The sequence below is a fragment of the Electrona antarctica genome (genome assembly GCF_951216825.1).
Source record: "Electrona antarctica genome assembly, chromosome: 3".
NCBI classification, from domain to species: domain Eukaryota; kingdom Metazoa; phylum Chordata; class Actinopteri; order Myctophiformes; family Myctophidae; genus Electrona; species Electrona antarctica.
The window spans coordinates 16,228,829-16,241,349 of NC_136808.1; the positions used below are offsets into that span (position 1 = coordinate 16,228,829).

At 40.6% G+C, this 12,521-nt stretch overlaps 2 protein-coding genes across 2 annotated transcripts; both read right to left on the minus strand.

Moving 5' to 3' along the window:
* Positions 1-1,155: 1,155 nt before the first annotated feature.
* sord (sorbitol dehydrogenase) lies at positions 1,156-6,961 on the minus strand. Its single transcript, XM_079497684.1, has 9 exons — positions 6,750-6,961; positions 6,602-6,635; positions 6,006-6,170; positions 5,519-5,678; positions 5,219-5,337; positions 4,108-4,173; positions 3,018-3,196; positions 1,891-2,012; positions 1,156-1,673 (listed from the first exon to the last, which is right to left on the minus strand). Exons 1-9 carry the CDS (start codon positions 6,801-6,803, stop codon positions 1,508-1,510), a joined length of 1,065 nt encoding a protein of 354 aa, XP_079353810.1. The 5' UTR covers positions 6,804-6,961; the 3' UTR covers positions 1,156-1,507.
* Positions 6,962-9,936: 2,975 nt separating this feature from the next.
* Positions 9,937-12,218, minus strand: terb2 (telomere repeat binding bouquet formation protein 2; the record flags this gene model as incomplete). Its single annotated transcript, XM_079497280.1, has 7 exons — positions 9,937-10,143; positions 10,360-10,475; positions 10,844-10,905; positions 11,023-11,084; positions 11,178-11,317; positions 11,634-11,715; positions 12,155-12,218. 7 exons carry the CDS (start codon positions 12,216-12,218, stop codon positions 10,085-10,087), a joined length of 585 nt encoding a protein of 194 aa, XP_079353406.1. The 3' UTR covers positions 9,937-10,084.
* Positions 12,219-12,521: the final 303 nt, after the last annotated feature.

Here is a 12,521-nt window from a genome sequence, read left to right on the forward strand (position 1 = left end):
TACTTCATACGTGTTTTCATTTTCTTTTGTTATTTATTTCTTGTGTAAATACATACGTATTTTGCTAATATAGGGATTGAAGGAACCCGGAAAAGGGCCATGGTTGCTTTGTACATATTTAATAAAACTTCCTGTTGGTTTGAAAGCAGACAGCAGCAGTGACCAAGACACAGTTGAATGCCTGTTAAGTACAGTATAGTTAGTTGACCATGAAAAGGGAGTCTTTGGGAATTACTTTGCTGTTTGATGTCTGGTTTAAGTATGTTAAGTTGATGGTCTTGTGTGTCTGTGAACCAAACCAATGCTTGTAGCAATGGTTTTATGGAAGAAAATGCCATATCTTTCTGATTTACGTAATCAAACGGCAATACAAGAATTCAACCTCTGAATAACAAGTCATTTTATGGGGTGTGCAAGTTTTGTTTCTTTCTAAAAGCCCATGTATAAAATACAAAAAACACACATTTGAATAACATGCAACTCAACAAAAACTATTAATATACTTTCTTACTTTATGCTTTTGAAATCCAAATCATGTGTAAGAAACTTGAAGTTGCATTTTTGTGCTATTCTACTGTATGTTCATCTTTAGTGTTCCTGACTGAAGCTCATAATGTACTATGAGTGGATTGTGAATGTACTGTGTTGTGTGAGCTGTTTTCCATTGCCATACGCAGTATTAGAATGTCTGTACATACAAAAAAGAAAAAAGAAACTTGTCTCGTGTGCTCATGTAAAAACAAGTCACACGGTTTAATCACTGCAAACATCTTGCCTCCTGTATGTTGGCTTTCAGCCTTGTGCGAGAAAGAGAACTGTGAATCACACACACTGTGACAGAAATAGCCTTACCGGCGGGTAATGGTTTTCAAAATGCATTGTACTAAAGATCTAACCATATGAACATTATCTGTGTGCATGCCTCCTAAGATAGTATCAAGTCATTGTGGCAAGACAATAAACTCTAAGCTAAACCCGGCTATTTTTTGTTGACTGGATCAACCAACAAACTGAATGTGGTGTACAGCAAGTACCACAATGTAAGGTTGCATCTGCCCATAATGGAGTATTATGTTTGGAACTATCTGCTATCTACTTTGATCCTCTGGTTCCCCCTGGTGTGTGTAACTGAGAAGTGCAAGTTCTGTGTGGACATTGTGTCATTTATTTTTACTATTAAACATAGCATTTCATATTTAGGGACAATTACATTTGTTTAAAAAAATAGTTACATAGTTATAAAATTATACAAAATATTGTCAAACAAGAATTAGCCAGCTTGAAATTTAAACATTGGCACTATCACATAAAATAAATGATTGGGTAATACAAAACAGAAATGTTGTGATTGTCTGCCTCTGTAGCCATACCTGCTTTGAAGGCAGTAATTTGTCTTCATGTTTGTTTTTAATAGATTTTTGTTTGTCTTTTGCCTCATCAGTATGCTGTTCCATTTTCAGTCTATGAACACTGTTTCACTAACGATGGTCAGATTAAGCCTTAATCATTAAGGCTTCTGGTCACTCTGGTCACACTTCAACATGACCTTTACCCCCTGACCCTGACGAGTGGTCTCAAAGGCCTGGACCGCCTGCTCCAGAGGAAAACGATGGGTCACGAGGGGCTTCACGTTGACCTTTCCCGACGCCAACATGGCTATGGCCATCGGCCAGCTGGAACACAGTCAGAAACAATATCTTAAGGGCTGGATCATGTCACCATGATTACACTGATCACACGCAGATTAAGGAAGTACGCTTGAATACATCGCAAATCCTGAGCCGCTGTGAGGTTGTCAACCACGTCAATGGATGCATTTCTAGGCAAGTTGGTCCAACTGAATTCTGAAAGATCTACATTGAGCGTACCAGCGAAAATGGATGTACTTACGTATTGCAGTAGCGGAACACTCCTCTGATGTCTACCTCTCTGACAGCGGCATTGATCAAAGGAACAGTGGCCATCTCTGAGCCTAGACCCACCAGCACCAATACACCGCCTGAACGTGTTGCCTGGGAAGGAACAAACCACACATATATTGCTTTGACTATTCAACTAGATAAGGTGTCGGGGGGGGGGGGGGGGGGGGGGGGACAGCTAGGTCTCCACCAGGGCAGGTCAGGTTGTGGCCTCCTGGTGGCGCTATAATAGGCCAATGTGAAAAGGGTGAGATAAATTCCTCAGCCTAGTAGGAAAGTCTGTGAAAGATTTCATGTAACGCTGCGTTCATGATTTGAGGCTTTTTGTTCAAAACGGGCCAACCCTGCAAACTTTGGAAGCCAATGTTAGCCAATTAGGATGGAATATGAAATATCGGACACATCCGTCTTGAACACATGACTATAGAGATAGTGTGTAACGATTGGCGGGATTTTTGGACAGAATCTGGAGGAGTAATATAAAAAAACGTGTTTTTCAAAAGTCAGCCTCCTGGTGGTGCTATAACAGGCCGTTCTGGGAAATTTGGGGCAGAGGTTCATCGTTCATCCAATTCAAGGATGCTCTGATCGGGCTGAAACCTTGCACAAATGTGGAGTCATACATCAATAGATATGTCACAGGCTCACATTAAGTTTGAGATCCACGTGGACCCTGAGATCCACAATTCTTTTCTGGTATTCTTGCTGTTTGAGCGGCGCTAGATCCTCCTATGCACAGCTTTGTGTGTTAGTATGTATGAGCACGGAATGTGATGATTTGATTGGCTGAGCAGTGAGCACGGAATGTGATGTATGATGATGGATGATAAGAGCACCCCTCACTTCACACGTGTGATTTTTAGTTACATAATTAACATAATACTGTATGCTAATAATAGCCTGGGTTCCAGCCTGCTTTGCTGCGTTCTGTGAATTGTTTTGTCTCCGTGAATATAATAATGCTTCAGTGTCCAATTCACCATTCAGTAACAGTGTTTGAAGATATTGTTTTATTCGAGTGCTGGGTTGATAGTTTGTCTGAAGGTACTGGTATCTTTAATGCAACTGAATGGTCTAGTAGTGTTAGAAGTCACGTACATATATGGCCGTTTGAATGCTGCTCTCAACACCAGTGCATTCAATAGTAATGTGAGGCTGATATCCTAGTGTGTCCTCTACAGTCTTAGCCAGAGCCTGAGGTCCATCGTCTTTCGTGACCGTCAGTGGAAAGTCTGCACCCAACTCCTTGGCCATTGCCAGACGCTCAGAGGACAGATCTATAGAAGGTAACAACAGCAACAATCAATGAATATCAGAAAGGGGAGTTTACTCTAGTTCTGTCCATTACATCAGAGGTTGAGACTGTGAGAAGATGCTACAGGCTGTATGATGTTGTAGAAATGCTTCCAATATTTCTAATGATCATTGGTGAGATTAATCAATAAAGAAAAATCCACAAATCCCTTTTGGTGTGGTTTAAATATTGCAAACATTTGAAACATAGAAAAGAAAACTCATACACTATTGGGCTCCATTAGTCCATTTGAGAGAAAATGTATTGCAGACTATTTGTGCTGTCACTGCTGTGACATTTCGAGCTTGCACTCTTCATCATTCTGATGAAGAGGGCAAGTTCGAAACATCACAGCACTTAGTGGGTGCAATACAGATTATTTTAAAATGGAGCAGTATGCAAGCGTTTTGTTTTCTTTAGTACTGTACCGTTTCGCTCAGCACCTGCCCAATTTTGGGCTTTGGATGTGCATGTCCTCATTATATATTATTTTGTAAGCACTACTTGAACATGTCAGAACAACTCACAGACATTCAGCATAGCTCAGTACCATAAGGCTTTGCTACATTGTTACCAATCTTTTTTTTTTTTTTTATGTTTTTTTTTTGTGGCTTTTATTTAATATTTTTTATGGAGGGACAGACAGTAGGCTGACAGGAAATGGGGAGAGAGATGGGGGGGTGACATGCAGTAAAGGCCGTCGGGATCGGGAGTCGAACCCGCGGCACACTGCCAGACTGGATTGCCAGCCAAGGTGCCTGGACCGCTGAGCCACGGCCCAGGCCCATTGTTACCAATCTTGACCAACTTATTACACAAAGACTTCTGTCTGCAAAGACAACATACAGTAGTGAACTACTTGAGATCAGTAGTGTTGTTTATTGTGTTTCTTACCAGTAATTACCACTTGTGAGGCTCCCATTGCCTTTGCTACTAGCAGACAGACCAGTCCAATAGGTCCTATAAAAAGAGAGTAAAGAACAGAGGAATAAATCACAAGAAATGTAAACAAGGTACAAGAAATACTTTATACGTATAACTAAAAGGTTCAGAGAAGGAACAAAAATATATGCATGAATTAACAAATTTGAATGTTAGCTAGTGAGTGCCAGTGGTTATTGTGACAATTACATCAGGGATTTGGGTCATGAGGACTTGTTTACAACATAATCAATCAATATTTATCATTAGACCTGCACAGTTCAACCAGCCCTTTTGTTTTACAGTGAGAATGGCTAAATACTGTAACGTACAAAGTTAGTCTGTTTTTGCTAATGTAGAGGTTATGTTAAATATTATGCCTGTTACAAGTGGTGTTCAGGTTCATTGGATTTGTTAAGTCAGCATGAGTCTCACTTTCATGATCACGCCCACTTTTGTGTTGCCCGTACACATAGCAAGCTTACAGTACGTGCATGGGCATGTTATTAATAAACTGTGATTGTTCTTAAATCTTTACTGTGACCATCTCTGGTTGACGGTTGTAGACTGCTAATCTAATGAACTCAAATGAAAAAGGATTCAACACATCCTCATGGTGTGTACCAGTGTCATGGTTGAGGATGTTACTATGTATGTTACTACGGACTATGTAGAGGCCTCTAGTTGACAACAGACAGGGACGAATAGTTTTCATAATCCTCATGGGGGCCCGTGTCGCACTTAGATTAGCATTTCAATACCTGATCTGCATGTGTACAAGGGGACAGGCAACGCGGTCCACCCCCCACCACCCCCGCCCCGGACAGTGAGGAAAACAGACGTGTTAAGGTGCCAGACTTGGATGGTTAGAGCGGCGTGATTACATACAAAGTCAATGCAAGACGAGAATTGCGCAAACGGGCGCGACCTGATGCGGCACAAACGGGACGAACCGAGGCGAATATATATTCAGGTCCAATTCCTCATGGGGGCCGAGATCCCTGGTCCAATTCCTCATGGGGGCCCTGGATCCCCGGCCCCCACAGACTCTACGTCACAGACAAATGACACAGCAAATTCTCACCTGAACCACAGATGAGCACACTACTGCCGAGGGAAACTCCAGCCCTGCGGCAGGCATGGATTCCTACAGACAGAGGTTCAATTAAGGCCCCCTCCTCAAATGTAACATTGTCTGGCAACCTAGATAGTTAGTGAAAATAAAGAAAAGGTACAGTAAAGACTAAAGAGAGAATAGAAAATTAAAAACAAAAGTCAGTGTTAAGCAAGAAAGACAGTAAGAGAGACTGTCAGTTATTTTGTAACTGCTTATGAGCAATAACTGAAAGACGTTGTGAAACAGTGGAACTACATGATAATTTACTTATAGCAGAAGTTAGCACTGTGTTTGTAGTATCTGCACAGGTTTCCATCATCGGGAGGTGTGGCACAGAAGAAGATGGTGGGAGACAAGTTATAACGTCCGGATTTGAAGAACTCATCCATCTCACGGGGCACACCAGGTTCAATTGCCACTCTGTCCCCTATTGAATGCAAGCAGTTTATAGGACATTAAAACGTTCTAGATGTCATAACAGTGTGAATTAACTTGTTATATGCCTACTGTGAGATATTGCAACAACAGTGAATGTACGCTGTACATACTAATGTAATTTACACATCACAACTTCAACAATATGCTCAATGTTAAGGTCACATTCACAACACCAACTCTATTATACCACTGTTATGCCCTATTTAAAAGACTAAAAAGGAGGAGCTACAAAATGATTACTTACTTGACATGAATAATAACCAAACCAGAATATCATTTCTGCAGCATTTCTGACAGACTGCACCTATAGTCTTACCTGGTTTGAGGTCCTTGACTGACGACCCAACCTTCACAATCCGCCCGGCTGCCTCATGCCCAAGGACCATGGGCTTTTTCAGCACAAAGTCCCCGATGCGGCCGTTCTGCCAGTAATGGACGTCTGATCCACAAATCCCAACAGAGTGCATCTGGATCAGGACCTCTATAGGTACAGTCAAAGAGTTAACGAGAGAGAGTTTAGAAATGGAACCAAAAGGACCTGTAATGGTCCATTTCCATTTGTGCACTCTAGGAGTTACAAATGGATACATTAACACTGAGGAAACAGCATGGGCATGCCATTATTTGCCATACACAAGAATGCAATGAATGTTTATGATTGGTAACAAGCCAGAAGCCAAAAGGCTTTTCTGGTTTCATTCTTTTAGCAGACCTTGTTTTGCAGTGTAGCTATATACTTCCCTGTGCATGTCCTTGCAAACTAAAGTATTCAATCAATCAAAATTTCAACTCAATGCTCTCTCGTTTGGATATCATAATGCAACACGATATTTTTCCCAAATATTACATAAATAAATAAAATAAAATACAAAAATAAAGCAGATGAGATAACTTAATTGGATTGTTCTGTACCATTCGGCCCTGGTTCAGGGATAGGGCGTTGCTCCTGTTTAAAGTAGGAATAAAACAATGCTGTAAAAAAGATACAAAGTTGTAGTGTAAACTATAGCAGATATTAAAGATTAGATTGTGGCTGAATTGTCGTTTTGTCATACTGTACCAGTCTGAGGTCCCCTTTAGCATGAACTACTACGGACAGATTGTCTTTCTCCATGACAGATGCAGGAATTCGAATTCCTATTAGCAAAAAGATGTATGTACTATGTAGGAAGGACAGTGCAGTCACCGACGTCTGGTTTTAGGATTATTAATTTTTTTATTGAACTGAGCTCCCGTGACTCGGTGACTGAGCTCAAAGTACACTCTTCCTGACTCGTGTGGGCAGCAACCAAAACAAAGCATCTGATTGGTTTAACACTTGAAGAGGTGGCACTGTAGGTTGTGGATGTGGACAACTGATAGAAGGAAATCCTTTATCTAGTCTGAAAGTAATATTATTTCAATTGTATGATTATATATAATCATATATATTTATACAATCTATATAATCTATCATATAGAAATATGTGTGTATTCATTTCTGTCCCAGGAGCGCTTTATTCTTGCGTCCTTCTTTGGCCAATCAAAGGAGACCTACAGAACCAGGAAGTGTTTCTATGGAGATCTCTGTCAATGAAGACATCCCTGGTTGGTATATAGTAGTATATTATGCAGGATGAATCATTGAATACTGTATGCATTTTTATTCATCGACAGTTACTATTCAGCTTTAATTATTTAATAACACATTATAATAATGTGTGTGTAATATATTGAAGACATGACAACTCTACTATTTCCCCTGAATGACATGCAGTCAGACTCAGAACAGAACATGAAGTAACTTAACTGACCAAATGCTTATTATGCACGTGCATATTGAAAGTCCCTTTTCCACAAAGAAATACTATACTCCTTAACCTCAACATTTTCATAATAAAATGACACCAATTTTGGAGAACAGCAGACAGTCAGACATTGGCACAGAGTGCACTACAGCACCAGCGAGCTTGCAGAGCAGGTTGTTTTTTTACTTCACCGTAGCTCAGCTGCCATCCCTTTTACGTGTTCCTTGAAGGACAGGGTTCTGTCGAGGGTCACACCAAGATAGGGTGCATGCTTTAGTTTGAGTCCGCTCAGATAGATGCCTAGTTCTCTGGCAGCTTTACCATTGTGGAGATGGAATACACTGGAAACAGTTTTAGCTGGGCTTGGTTTTAGGCACCATGTTTTGCAGAACTGGTCCAGTTTGCAAAGGTCTTCGTTGAGCACTTGTTCCAGTGGGTCAAAGTCATGATGCTTGGAATGCCAGACAAATGCGTAGATGCATTTGTGGGATTTGGTGGTGGGTAGATCATTTGTGTAGAACTGTAGATGTTGAACAGGTTCTCCATGCACTTGTGTTCTGTGGACTCTGTCTGAACCTTCTTGGTCAGCAGAGTTTGAACAATTGCTCTGGCCCAAACAGGGAGCACCTTTGTGAGCTTCAGTATGAGGCCTTTGTGCCAGACAGTGTCATAGTAGGCAGCTGTGAGGTCAAGAAATACAGCCCCTGTCTTTAATCTGTTCTCGAAACCATTTTCAATGAAGGTGGTTAGGGCCACTGCCAGAACTTGTTCTCCTGTGCTGCGGTCCTTGCGGAAACCTGCCTGATCCACACAAAGAATATCCTCTACTCCTGGAGAGATACGTTGTAGTACGCTGAGTAGGGAGATTGGGCGGTAGCTTGCTGGTAGTTTGTGGTCCTGCTGAAACGCATTTGTCTGGTGGTTTGACTGCTGCTGCGGATCCTCAACATTATTAAACAAGACTCTTACTACTACTGAGAGTGCAGATTTTATTCTCTTCATATACATTTTCTTTGAATCTGAACCCCTGAACCCTGTCTGAGTTGAGCATGCCTTTCCCCTGACATTACTTTTGCTGTCTGCTGTCCGCCATTTCTTTGGGATCAAGTTTGTCTGTACAATCCTGGTGTAGAGTTGTGTCAGCCAGGTTAGGCCAACATGTATCATGAACTCAGGAGATATGTTGTCATATCCTGCTGCCTTTCCACATTTCATGGTGACGACACTCCGGTCCAGGGTTTCACTGTATTTCTTCCAGTTGACTTTGTAGAAGTTCCAGCGCATCTTCCTTGGGCTGTTTATGACTGGGAGGTGTAGGCCAATGTGTAAAAGCATGGGCTGGTGTTGACTATGTGGGAAATCGTCAAGATTGAGGATCTGTGCAGGGTAGGGCGTTACTTTCAAAGAGCTGACCCAGCACATTTCAGGATAGTACTTTTTACACATAGGGGCAGCGGTGGCCGAACGGTTTGCGGAGCGGTCTTGTTATCGGAAGGTCGCCAGTTCGAATCCCCGGACCGGCACGTTAAAATTACCACCGCTGAAGTGCCCTTGAGCAAGGCATTGAACCCCTACCATGAAATGTTCTATGAGCAGGGTCTGGCTGTAAACAAGCATCTCGAGCTTAGTCTATTCACCCTGGGTAAACAAAGAACTTTGCTTTGCTTTGCTTACACCTGGCAGAGTGGAGTCTGCATTTTATGTAGACTTAGATAGTATTTTATGTAGACATATACTATATACTGTACTATTACTTTAGTATATATGCATTTTTATTATATAGATATTCCACTGTTACATTCTTAGCTTACGTATGATTCATGATAACTACTTTTTTATGTATTGCCATGTTTTTTTTGTTCTTGCTTAATGTAAATCGCTCTGGATTAAGAGCGTCTGCTAAATGCCTAATTGTAATTGTAAATCGTTTGGGATCGTGTATCAGAGCAAGGTCATTTCTAGATGCCCAGTCTGAAAGTGCCTCACCATCACCATCTACTACTGGGTATCCCCAGTCAGGGTGGTGGCTGTTAAAGTCCCCCACATAGATGGCAGGGTGGGGTAGGGGGGGTAAGATCTGCAGATCCCAGTTGGCACTTGGGGGCTTGTACAGTCAGACTCATTGTATGTACGTATAGACCAGAGGAAAATTATCATTAATGTGTTACAGAAGCTGTGTACACTGCCTCCTTGCAAGTCCCACAGTGATTGAAACTGAATATGTCAAACAATGAACTGACAACCAATGCTTTCTTATGAAATTAATATTGTATATGTATTGGTAACCTACGTCACTACTAGTACTCACAAAGATATGGCCAGTTTTTGCATCAAGACAAATGGTGTGCTTCATAAATAATACACAATAATAACAACACAATGGAGACATGATCATAGTTACACAATGGCGCTTCATTTTTGTTTAAATAAGGCAAGTCCACAAAACATAAATAAGGCAAGTCCACAAAACATTTTGTCTTTCAATGACAAAATCTCATAAGAGGATGAATTATGTGATTAATTAAATCCTCAATTTATTAAATAGCAATTTATGTTGGCTGCAGTCAATATTTAGACTTCCATCATAATCCATATATTAGATTAGACATTAACAGACAGAACATACAGAATCCACAGGTTTCTTCAGGTCATCCACCCTGACATTTTCTGGAGTAAAAAAGTAAATGTGAAATGTTAAAGGTTCATGCAATAGAAACATGTTTTGTGTTACCATGTTGTGTTTACATTCATGTGAATTTCAGTCTTTATATTTCATCAATCTGAGCTTTACCATTGAATGATTTCCATTTAAGATCCACCCCAGTTCTTTACTAATGTAAACAAGAATGAATGAGACTAACACAGCAAGATATAAATGCTTACCTGTAACCAATTCACAAGACACGTTTGTTTCATTTTTAGAAGTGTCCCGATCAACCTCCATCTCATAAAACACCTCTGTTTCGTTTTGTGAAGTGTCTGTGTCAGATTGTTCAGAGCTGTCAAACGGAGAATACTGTAGTTCAGTTGCTTAAGCAGGTTTACCATGCAGTTCACTACTTATACACTGTATACTAGGGGTAAAAAGTATGTTACTCTGGACATAGCCTACTTGCTGCTTCTATCCAATGTTTCATTGATTTACAATTACAATTTACAATTTAGGCATTTAGCAGACACTCTTAATCCAGAGCGATTTACAGTAAACAAAGAAAACACAAGGTAATACATCAAATGCATAGAAATAGTAATCTAGGTCTATAGATCATAGATAAACCACCGGGGGAGGGGTTGTAGATTTCGATCAGGCTTTGAAGATATGGGTGTACCGGGTACCCCCATATCTACCCCCATATCTAACCAATACCTTTGGTTGCTTTGTAGGCCGTCATCATCTTCTGTCCAATTGCCGGATCTCTTAGGGGATCCCTGTAAAATAAAGAAAAAGTACAATAAAATAAAACCTTTTATTCAATCAATGGGAAATTGTCCCTGTTATTAGACAGAGTGAGAATATAATTATATTATAGCATCTTGCCTACGCACCTCTGCTGTAAGTTGCCAATTCTCTTGCTCCCAAATAAATCTTCCAACCACTTCCCTCACCTCTTAAAAGATAACAAACACACCAATCACTACATTATATACAATCCTAATGTCATATAATTAGTTAATTACAAATAAATAAATAAATTCCTCACCTTTCTGAACACAGGCTGGAGGTAGCACATAGTGACCGATGATCACAGACCTCACACTCTGGCATCTTTCACATGCATCCAGATACAAGCTGTGAAAAACTGTCACTTCTTTCAAAAGGTAATCTTCACTCTCGAATATCCTGAAATAAAGAATTGTATATGTAACACACATTACATTTAATTTATCTCTGACGTTTATAACACAGTGTGTTGTCGTGTGGCTGTTAATTGGCTTAGAGCAGGGGTTCTCAAACCTTTTCATGTCAGAGAATTGACAGATTGACTTTCATTAGGCCGATGAACCCCCATGTCTTAAATATTCTGTCCTAGCTAACCCTGTCCCTGTCCCTGATATGAAAATATGTACAGTTTCACTTTAACTGTCTAAAGGTCATAATTGTATACCTGTGGAGACATTGATTGAAACATACTGTTGTAGGCCTACTTCCTGCTCACCTCTTAGTGTCAGGGCTGGTGGCATCTTCACTGAAAAGATAGTCTGCTGCCCTCCAGTTTGCTATGGTCCCACCCTCAGATACTGAAAGTTAATTAATGCAGTTAACACATTTTCATTCATAGTCATAGGCCTGCTCCCACCAGAAATCAATATTATATTATATTACCTGTTGGGTGTAGCCTAGTAAGTTCACACAGTTATTAACGTTAATATTAGCTTATCTGCTTTTATGTATGGCAGCGGTGGCCGAACGGATAGCGGCGCGGTCTTGATACCGGAAGGTTCCTAGTTCGAATCAACTAGCGGTGGTTAAAATTACCACCGCTGAAGTGCCCTTGAACAAGGCATTGAGCCACTACGATGAAATGTGTTCTATGAGCAGGGCCTGGCTGGAAACAAGTTCTTGAGCTTAGCCCAGATACCCTGGGTAAATATAGATTTCATTTCATTTCATTTCATGTCAAATGAACGATGATGAATGTCAATGTCATATTCACATTTTAATTTCAGTTTCACTTACTCCAAAAGTTACAACATCCTTGTCGTACACTGTCTGAAAACCAGGCCGTTCTGTTATGAAACATGGTCTGTTCCAAGTCATTCGTTTAAGATTGAAACGTTGAAATGATAGCCTCATAAACCTGCGATTTTATTTGGCGCTTCTGGCAGATGCCACACACAACTCTTTTGATTGGTCGAAGATCGGCGAGGCTTATGGGTAGTGTAGTACTATAGTACAGTAGCTGACATGGAAACGAGGGTAGCCTACTTTACGTTCGGACTTCGGCGTAGCCCCTTTCGGAACATCCCAAAATCCCAAATACAAAAAATAGGCTATAGTAGGCCTATACAGGGTTCCGAATACATTAAATTAAACACTATTAATA

What these genes read in the sequence shown, in the direction of transcription:
- sord (XM_079497684.1), bottom strand. Translation starts at nt 6,803, where the DNA reads ATGGAGAAAGACAATCTGTCCGTAGTAGTTCATGCTAAAGGGGACCTC. An exon ending in CTAAAGGGGACCTCAGACTG is followed by an intron (nt 6,636 to 6,749) that starts GTACAGTATGAC and finishes TACTTTAAACAG; the next exon opens with GAGCAACGCCCTATCCCTGA. An exon ending in GTGTTCCGCTACTGCAATAC is followed by an intron (nt 1,674 to 1,890) that starts GTAAGTACATCC and finishes ACTGTGTTCCAG; the next exon opens with CTGGCCGATGGCCATAGCCA.